The 10,413-nt window shown below is 41.0% G+C and overlaps 1 protein-coding gene across 1 annotated transcript; it reads left to right on the top strand.

Moving 5' to 3' along the window:
- Nucleotides 1-1,494: 1,494 nt before the first annotated feature.
- On the top strand, nucleotides 1,495-1,902 carry LOC118663272 (proteolipid protein 2-like). The gene has a single exon (XM_036322719.1). It carries the CDS (start codon nucleotides 1,495-1,497, stop codon nucleotides 1,900-1,902), a length of 408 nt encoding a protein of 135 aa, XP_036178612.1.
- The last annotated feature ends 8,511 nt before the right edge of the window (nucleotides 1,903-10,413 follow it).

The following is a 10,413-nucleotide window of genomic DNA, read 5'->3' as shown; positions in this document are numbered from 1 at the left end:
ATGCCCAGAGCTGGAGCCGGCATAGTCAAGGGGTTTCAGGTGCTCCACACTAGGGTCAGACTGGCGGGATGACTGGAGCTGGACTGGCGTTCCTGGGACATGCTGGGGCCTTAGGGAAACTGCTGAAGCTGGTGAGAGTCAGGAGTCTGGGATGCACTGGGGCAGCGTTGGCAAGGCAGCTCGAGTGCCTGGAAAGTGCTCCAGTTCATGGTTTCAGTGTGGTAGGGGAACGTAGAACATGGTGTTTGCCCGCACTTCTGATCCTGGAGAGAATTCCAACAGTTCCCCATTCATTTGGCAGGTACTGTAGGGTTCGTAGATTGGTATCCTTTATGTACAGCCTAAAGTAATTTTTTTTTTTTTTTTTTTTTTTTTTTGCTGTGCCCCAGTGCTGGTGAGTCTTCATGGGCCCCTCAGTGATTTCCCCATCTACTGGAGTACTCAGCATGGGGCTAAATCTCCAATAGTTACCTTGTCTCCATCTCTTCTACCCTTCTCTATATGGTCCCTCTATCACTTGTTGTGCAGAAGCTGTTTGATCAGCCTCAGTTGTTCTTCAGAAGGAATTCCTTATATGTAGATGTACATTTGCTGTGCCTATGGTAGGAGGTGAATTCAGCATCTTCCTATGCCACCAACTTGGACCCTGCCCAAGATATTTTATTTTTTTTTCATTTAGTTTTCAGTAGTTTGATTATAATGTGTCTAGGTGTGATTTTCTTTGAGTTTATTCTGTTTTACTTTCAGTAAACTTTTTGAATCTTCAAGTCTTTCACCAAAATTTGGAAAGTTTTCAGCCATTGTTTCCCCAAATATCCTATGACCAATTATTTTCAGCATCAATATTTTTGTTATTAGTGTTACAGGTTTTTATGTAGTCTCATGCCTCCCTAAAGTTCTATTCAGTTTCTTACAATCTTTTTTCTCTTGTTCTTCAAATTTGGGTAATTTCTATTAATCTTTCTCCAAGTTCACTGACTCCCTTCTCTGTCATCTTTAAGCGCATCCAGTAGAATGTATGTTTTAATAGTTTTGTGCTTTTTAAAAATGTAATGTCTTTGCTAAGAACTTTCATCTTTCCACTTATTTCATGTGTGTTTGTCTTTACCTCATGGAATTTATTTTAGTATCTGCTTTAAAGCCTTTGCCTTATAATTTCAATATCTATGTCATCTTGGGGTTGGTATCTGTTGATTATCATTTCCCCTGATAATTGGTCACATTCTCCTTGTCCTTTGCTTACGTAATTTTGGATTGTATTCTAAACTTTTTGAATATTAAATTTTGTAGACATGAATTCTGTTAAAATTCTCTAAGGGATGTTATTATTATTGTTGTTGTTGTTTTATCAGGTAATCAACCCATAAGCTGCAGACTGTAAGTTTTTATAATCACTTTCTAGACAGCAGGCAAGACATCGGAGTGTGCAGCATCCTCAAACTTGCCAGCAAATGAGCAGATCCTCTTCACCCCCCAAGGACTGTTGCTGACACCATGGTGGATCCCCAACGCACCTCATCCCCCAGCTTGGGGACCACCTTTACCAACTTCTTGCGCACCCAAAAGGCAGTTCTCCTGATAGCTGAGATTATATTCTGCATAGTGGTTCTGTGCTACTTCCGTGCCGCAGAATACTACCACCTGTCAAAGGCTGAGTTGGTCCTTGGTATTTTCTTCTTTATCGTCTACTCAGGTGGCCTGCAAAACAACATATCCTGGATCATCTGGCCCTGGTGTGATTTCCTCCGAAGCTTTGCAGCAGCGATTTTCTACCTGATCACCTCCATTCCTGCCCTTTCTTTGAAAGGAAGCCGCTCTGCAACCATCGAAGGGGTTATGGGCCTATTCGCTGTATGCCTCTTTGGCTATGATACGGCTATCTCTTTCCCCTTGTGGCAGTAAAGACATACAGCAACCTCTACTGACCTGCAGATGGCCCAGCATAGTGAATTCCCTTAATTTCTCTCTGCAACCTGCAAATAACTCCTTCATTAAATTAACTCCTCCACCCCTATAACATGTCCAGCCAACTCCTAGCTCCCTATTGATGTAAAAAATGCCTTTATTGGAATAATTTGTCTTCCAGCCTGCCAATCAACCCTCCTGATTGTGGCCACCTTTATGGATGCACCTAAGTTCCCATTGTGCAGTATCCAAAAGGAGACACTAATTCTGCCTGGACTATGCCCCAACCTAAGCCACAAAATGAGTGAGGAAGGCACCTGAGATTTCAGACTCCAGGGTCCAGCTTATAATACCACTCCAAATAACCACCTCAGTGTGGGGTGGTTCAATGGAAGAAAAAATAAATAATAAACAGATTGTTAGAAGCAAAAAAAATTACTTTCTGTGGGCAGCGGTTCCAATCTCAGTTCGGTTTTTTAAACCTTATTGATGCTGCTTTGGGTATGTTCAACATGTACATCTCTAAGAGGTTGGTTCAGACCTGGTTGGTGGTTTAACACTTAGTTCAAGTTTCAAAATGTTTGCTGATTTGGTCTATCCCATGTATATGAAGCTCAAGGGTAAACTGGGGGCTTATCTTGTTTCTTACATCTTCTTCTCCAGCTCACTTCTCTCCTGGATTCCTCCTATACTCTCTGCCCCACAGAGTACCTATTTCTCAGTTTTTCTGTGCAAAACATGAGGTTTCTTTTAGAGTTTTAACTTAGCAGCTGTGTACTTGGGGCCTGTTCTTGGGGCAAAGCCATACGAGAAAAGAAGGGAAATAATGGAAAACTCATTTTCAAATAGGTTGCTTCTTTAAGTTTGACTCCAGTCCACAATTGACCTGATTTTATTTACTTTTAATAGCCCTCAGTCATTGTTTTTGTGTATTTTTCTCCAGAGATTTTAGTTGTAATCAGGAGGAGAGATAGCCCATAATAGATATACTCTATCGTGGTCATAATTGGAAGCTATATCTTAATATTTGATGTAAGGAAAACTTTCTAAGGATGTTTATGAAGATATAAAAATTTAACATAATGGAAGACAGAGGTCTTAATGATCACACAGTTTAATGGAACTCCCTCAGTAGCTGCCTAGGATAGGACTGGGTAAAGAGTGAGTGCTAAGTATAGACAATAACAATCAAGTGTATCCTTAAAATAAATGCCTGAAGTCAGAACTCAAACATTCTAGTTATGCTGAGATGTCTCGATGCCCTTTCTCATATTATTCTTCAGCCTTGCACAAATAGCCTTTATTGATGTCTAGGATAATGATTTAGAATGCATGCTACTCCAAGCTCTAAGCAGTCCATAGAGCCCTTTCAGGGCCAAAAGTACTGGGAAGTAGCTGGACTCTCTGGTGCTACTCCTTTTCTTAATTAGCACAGCCCATTTTTGCTTTTCATATTGGATTGTATCATAAGATCTCTTAACAATCAAGATTTACATTGGTAAAAAAAAAATCATAGAAAGCCACTAGCAATCGCCATATGTGATGGTGCCTTCCATCTCTTTTCCTCTGATGCTTGTAAAATAGCTGACATACTCTAAATAGGATATACTGAGGACTTTTCAGGTATTGCCTGGGGCCCGATGGAAGGTTCAGAGCAGTAAAAGTGTCACAACAGAGTACATAATGTGTGATTCCATTTCTATGAAATTTTAAAACACATAAACCTAATCTATGGTGATAGAAATCAGAATATTGATTAACCTTAGTGAGGGATTTATGGGGAGAGAGGATAAAGAAATATTTGGGAGTGTTGAAAGTGTTCTATAATTGATTTGGTTAGTGCTCACATGGGTGTATACATATGTAAAATTCCATTGAGTTGTACACCTAAGATTTGTTCATTTTATTAGATAAAGTTATATCTTTTTTTTAAAAAAAAATCTGTGCCTATGACAATGAATGGGCTATTAAAAAAAGAAAAAGAGCAGGCCAAATTAAAATGAAAACAAATTGAAATGAAAACATGCTAGGCAATTCCTCAAGGAAACCAAAAATTTTAAATGCAGTAACTCAAATAAAATCCATTCTGGAGGCTGGATACAGCTTTCTCAATGAAAAACAAACAAACAAATAAATAAAATCAGTGTTTCAGAAGGCAAATTTATTTGAGAAGGTTTCCCAAAATGTAGAAGAACATAGGAAAAAAAAGAGAGAGAGACATAAGGAGAACAAAGATGAGATCCTAAGTATTGAGAATAGATGTTCCAAAAGAAGAAAATAAATTAAATGGAGCATAGACAATAAGCTAATACAGTATAAAAATATTTTCCTGAGGTGATATAATACCTGAGTCTTTTAAAGAGTACCCTCTTCCAGAAAAACAAAAAACAAAACGAGAGATCCACCAGTAGTATTATCCTAGTATTTTTCAACTTCATAAATTCTCAAAAAATCCTACATGAGCTGCACAGAAAATGTTTCCTATAAAGCAGCAAAAAAACAGGTTGGTTTTTCACTTTTCCCCAGTAGCACAAAGACTAAAAAATAATGGAGTAAATCCAAAAAGTTTTTAAGGCAAAATTTGTGAATCAAAACTACTATATCTATCCATGTTATCATTTGATGTATGAGGACAACAGACATTCTTAGATATTTTCTAGCTCTCACCTAAGTATTCCTCATTTTAAAATTATTTAAGGTTTTACTTTAGACAACTTAAAAATGAGTAAAAATTAAAATTCAAGAAAACAAATTCTCTACAAGGACTGGAAGCAAATATAGAAATTAAACACATAGATGGAGGTTTCTCAAAAAACTAAAAAGTGGAACTGCCTTATAACCCAGTGATTCCACTTCTGGATCAATATCCGAAGAAACCCCAAACACTAATTCAAAAGAATATATGCACCCTTATGTTTAATGCAGCATGTTTATAATAGCCAAGTTGTGGAAGCAACCCAATTGCCCATTAATAGACGAGTAGACAAAAAAGTGTCTACAAAAAAGTAGACAAAAAAGTATTATATTACTCCCTATATAATAAAGGGATAATATGCAAATTAATCCTCATGCCTCACAAGATGGCTGCCTATGACCAGGCTGCAGGGGGGTTAGTGAGGGACAACCAAATGACTGAACAGCAGGCTGCTTGGGGTGACCAGGCTGGCAGAGGGGCAGTGAGGGGTGACCTGGCTGGCAGGGGAGGCAGTTGGGGGTGACCAGGCCAGCAGAGGAGGCAGTAAGAGGTGACCAGGCTGGTGGGGGGGGGGGCAGGTTAGGGGTGACCAGGCTGGCAGAGGGGGGCAGTTGGGGGCAACCAGGCTGGCAGGGGAGGCAGTAAGAGGTGACCAGGCCGGTGGGGGGAGGGGGCAGTTAGAGGCAACCAGGCCAGCAAGGGGGTGCAGTTGGGGGTGACCAGGCCGTCGGGGGGGGCAGTCGGGGGCGATTAGGCCTGCAGGGGGGGCAGTGAGGGGTGACTAGATTGGCAGGGGGCAGTTGGGGGCAACCAGGCCAGAAGGGGGGGCAGTTAGGGGCAACCAAGCCGGCAGAGGGAGGCAGTTGGGGGCAAACAAGCTGGTAGGGGGGGCAGTTAGGGGTGATCAGGCAGGAAGGCAGGTGAGTGATTAGGAGCCAGTAGTCCAGGATTGTGAGAGGGATGTCCCGGATTGGAGAGGGTGCAGGCTGGGTCAAGGGGACCACCCCCCATGAATGAATTTTGTGTACCAGGCCTCTAATATCTATATGAATATTACTCAGCCATTTAAAAAAATGAAATCTTACAATCTGTGACGACATGTATGGGCCTAGAAGGTATTATGCTAAGTGAAATAAATCAATCATAGAAGCACAAATAGCAGTTCAGTAAAATGGCTGGGTAAAAGATAACTATATCATAATCAACAATACTTCTATCAATAATCATCAAATAATCAAAACAAACTTTCTATACAGTACAGCAACCATGGTTTTAGGATACTCAGAAATAATCACAGTGAGAAATATGTGTGGCCCAGGTGATAAAAATCTACACTGAGTGGCCAGATTATTATGACCACCTGACATTTGTAGGCAAATTAGCCGTACACTGCATTATATGGGATAGGGAAGGTGAAGGCCTGTATGAACACCTTTGCTATCTGCAATTACCAAGATAAAGTGTCTCCAATGCACACAGGAACACAAGGATTGGACAGTTGAGCATTGGAAAAAAGTCATGTGGTCCAATGAATCACATTTCCAGTTGCATCATGCAGATGGCAGAGTGAGAATTTGGCGGAAACAGCATGAAAGCATGTACCCCACATGCATGAGTACAACCCTTCAAGCTGGTGAGGGCAGTGTTATGGTTTGGGGCATGTTTTCCTGATATGATTTGGGCCCTTTAATTTGTGTGGAACAACGTCTGAATAGCACAACATACCTAAGTATCGTGGCTGATCAGGTTCATCCTATCATGTTGATGGCATATCCCAATGGAGGTGACTTCTTCCAACAAGACAATGCGCCATGCCATGGTGCTCGTATTGTGCAGGAGTGGTTTCAAGAACATGAGGGAGACTTTATCTTGCTTAGGTGGCCCCCACAATCACCAGATCTCAATCCAATTGAGATTTTGTGGGACGAAGTTAAAAGAGCCATCAGGCATCTGGTTCCACAACCATCAAATCTCACAGAACTGGAGAGTGCTATTCATCAGGCATGGTGTCAGATTCCTCAAATCACCTTTCAACATCTCGTGGAGTCAATGCCAAGAAGAATTGCTGCAGTATTGAAGGCAAAGGGTGGCCCAACAAAGTACTGATGGGGTGGTCATAATAATCTGGCCGGTCATAATAATCTGGCCACTCAATGTATTAAACATTGTCATATATATTTTTTAAATTTTGAATAAAAGTACTAATTTTTGATTGGGAAGATGGAATATCATAAAGATTTTATTTACAAATTAAGTTATAAATTTAAAATATTTTTCAGTTTAAATGCCAGTGGAATGGAGAGGAATAAGGAGGTTCTTGAAAAGTTATTCTAAAAAATAATATGTAATGATAACTGATTACAACAGCTTGGGAACTAATTTAAAAGAAAAGTAACAGACTAGCTGGTGTGGCTCAGTGGTTGAGCATCTACGTATGAACCAGGAGGTTAAGGTTCGATTCCCAGTCAGAGCACGTGCCCGGGTTGTGGGCTCAATCCCCAGTAGGGGGAATGCAGAAGGCAGCTGATCAATGATTCTCATCATTGATGTTTCTATTTCTCTCTCTCTCTCCCTTCCTCTCTGAAATCAATTACATATGTATGTAATTTTTCTTTCTTAAGAAAAAACAGTGCCCTAACCAGTTTGGCTCAGAGGAGAGTGTCGGACTGCAGACCAAAGGGTTCCGGGTTCGATTCCAGTCAAGGGCACCTACCTCAGTTGTAGACTCCTCTCTGCCAGGCCCTGGTCGGGGCTCGTGCAGAAGGCAACCAATTGATGTGTTCACATTGATATTTGTCTCTGTCTTTCCTTCTCTCTTACACTCTCTCTAAAAATCAATGGAAAAATATCCTCGGCCGAGGTTTCAAAAATGGAACACAAAGCAAAAAAACAACCTCATGAATAAAAATGTTTATAGTAACACTATTTTTAGGATGAACAGAGTAGTAATGGATAAATAAGCTATGATAAACAACTGGGATGAAATATTATGCAGGTATTAAAATTTATGTTTAAGAAAAAAATGATTATTTGATTATGTAAACTGAAAAACAGTATACAAGAACTGTATACACAGCATGTAAAACAATTCTCTGCAGGGGGAAAAATTAAAGAAAAACTTGGAGATTTTTCAATAGTGAGTGGTGGGAATATGGGTGATTTTGGTCTCTGTCTTACTTTTCCTTATTTCATAAAATTTTAAAAATAAGCATGTTCTATTTTCACAATGAAATGGAAAAATATAATTTTTGCTTTTAAAGTCTAGACCAGGGGTGGGCAACCTTTTTGGCAGTGCGTGCCAAAACCAGCAAAATCTCTGACTCAAAATTCTTCTGCGTGCCAACCGTAATTTTTTGAGAACATGTTATGCCTACTTGATATCTCTTAAGGTGTACATATGTGAAAAACCTTGAAGAAATAATAAAATTCATTCGAGCGACAAAAACACAGAATATGATGATGAAAAATACATTTATTTTTTAATGTATATATGTACACTGGTAGTCTGACAGAAAACTTTATGACTCCGTTTGATATTATCAGTGGGACTTTTGCTGCTGCATCACTGATGACAAAGATTTTACATCAGATTTATATTTCGTGACCTTCAGAGATATGCACGAGCTACTACTTTCATTCGTCAGGCTACTCCTATTATGAGACTTAAAAAAATTCATCACTGAGAACAAAGAGTCACAAGCATATGTGGATGAAAACATGGAGAGTAACGCTGTTGCAAAGTTTTTTAAACAGAAAAAATTTTCTGGAATGGCATTCCAAGTCCTTAATAGTTCGTTTTCGACACTTCTCTTGAGTCTCCTATCTCTAATCGTGTTTTTCCCCCCAATGTTTTCCAGGTCAACTCTAAGGTCAATAAATTTCTGCTTCCAAATTGAGCTACTCTGAAATTCAATCAACTGCATTTCAAAGTCAGCCATGTTTACCCATGAAAACATTTGTAAGTTTAGTTCCTCCAGTTTCATGCTGTCTGGAAACCTCATGAATTTTGCTGTCTCTTCTAGTTCTCTGAATTTCGCAAATCTTGAGAAGAACTGCTCAATAGTTGACTCGATGATGTTTAAAAACAGTTTTTGAAGGCTTTGACAGTCTGTTCTGTCATCTTTTGTGAGGTCGTTGATGTGCCTCTTGAATTTTGGGAAATATCTAAATCTCTCACCATCCACATCCCTCTTAAAGACTTCCAGTTTCTTTTCAAAAGCCTTTATGTAACCAAACATAACATCAAGTGTCTTGCCAGTTCCTTGTAATTTAAGTCATTCAAATGTTCACAAAAATTGTAAATGGAAGATTATAAGAGAGGGTTTCATGTGCCAGCAAAAGTTACTGGCATGCCATGTTTGGCATGTGTGCCAGGGGTTGCCCACCCCTGTCCTAGACTATGTACTGGAGCATGTAGAAGCAGTAATGACAAGAACAGAAACAAATTTCTGTAAATTCAACTAGCAGAGATACTGTCTGCAAACAAAAAACAGTATGAGGGATTGCTAGATAGGACAAGTTCCCTCTCTCTCCTCCAAAGTTGTGGGGTAGTTGGGAGGGGGGTCAGATCAAGGTGAGAGAGCTTATTCTCTACATCCACAGGTAGGACAAGGTGCTTCTAAGTTGTGTCCTCTCCTTGGGGAGTGGCCCTACTCAGCCTGGGAACAGACCCCTATGGTATTGGGGATCTGTTGACCGGCAGTGGAATTGGATGACCCTGGGCACTTGGCCTTTTTGTGGAAGCAGCAAGGTGGAGCAGCTCATTGTTTTAAATTTAGGAACAGAATACTGCACTGCTAAGTTATGAGCTGGAAGGGAGGCAGGTGCAGAGAGACCATACCACCTAGAACCTTATTTTTAGCTGATTGGATCTGAAATGTGGCATATGAGCCAGCTGTTAAGCCAGATAGCCTGGGCCTGTCCTCTGCCTCTCACAGTCCCACCTGTCTTGGGCATGGAGGGCAAGCGTCGGGTAGGCCTGCTCAGCCCATCTTCTCTAGGAATCCAGAAGCCAGAGGGCTGAGAGAAGTCAGGACCTGTAACAGTAGGAGCTGATTCTGCTAGTGTGGGCCAGGCAGTGCCTCATGTGAGCAGTCCCTCATGGCATCTCTCACTCTCCTTACTTTTCCCTTTTGTTTCATTACAATCTGTGTCTGAAGCTATTTCCTGTTGTCACTTTCAGTCTTGAGCTATTATTTCCAAACTGGGGACAAGGAGTGAAGGAGCCACAGTCTGTGAAAATTGCAAAATGTGGGTTACATAGACTCCAGGTGATCTGCTCATCAAGGCTCATCCCAGCACCTACTGGGCAGTGGATTTGGGGGACAAAGAGGTTGTGAGTGGTGCTTTCTCCTTTTATCCTCATTTTCAGAAGGGCTTTAGTCTCTGAATTGCAGCTATGTAGATGGCAACTAGGGGATGATGTCAAACAGGATGTCTGATCATAGAGGGCCTTGTGCTGTGTGGGCCTGAACAGCGTGGCCTCACATGTTTGGCATTACCTTCCTCCTGTATGTATGTGCATGGGTGTACACACACACACACACACACACACACACACACACACACACACACACACACAGTTTGTTTTCCCCGGGAGTACATCCTGCCATCACAGGGGTGGGAGGGCTTTTCTGTGGGGCACTGTCCCAAGAGAGTGAATGCAGAGGGCCGTGTCAGGACTTCCTCCTGAGCTGTCCTCCCTCCCCAAGCCAAGGTGCCTTACGAGGTATAGCTCTTCACTGGACCACATGACAAACATCACTTTGCTTGAGAAAACATGGGACACTGGCATTGAAATGAAAACACTGTGT

Source organism: Myotis myotis, unplaced genomic scaffold, assembly GCF_014108235.1.
Source record: "Myotis myotis isolate mMyoMyo1 unplaced genomic scaffold, mMyoMyo1.p scaffold_m19_p_9, whole genome shotgun sequence".
Lineage (NCBI taxonomy): Eukaryota > Metazoa > Chordata > Mammalia > Chiroptera > Vespertilionidae > Myotis > Myotis myotis.
Note: the sequence above shows the minus strand (reverse complement) of the source record. Positions and strands in the feature narration are given on the sequence as shown.

Bases quoted from the DNA above. Each gene is read 5' to 3' on its own strand.
- LOC118663272 (XM_036322719.1), top strand. From the start codon at position 1,495: ATGGTGGATCCCCAACGCACCTCATCCCCCAGCTTGGGGACCACCTTT.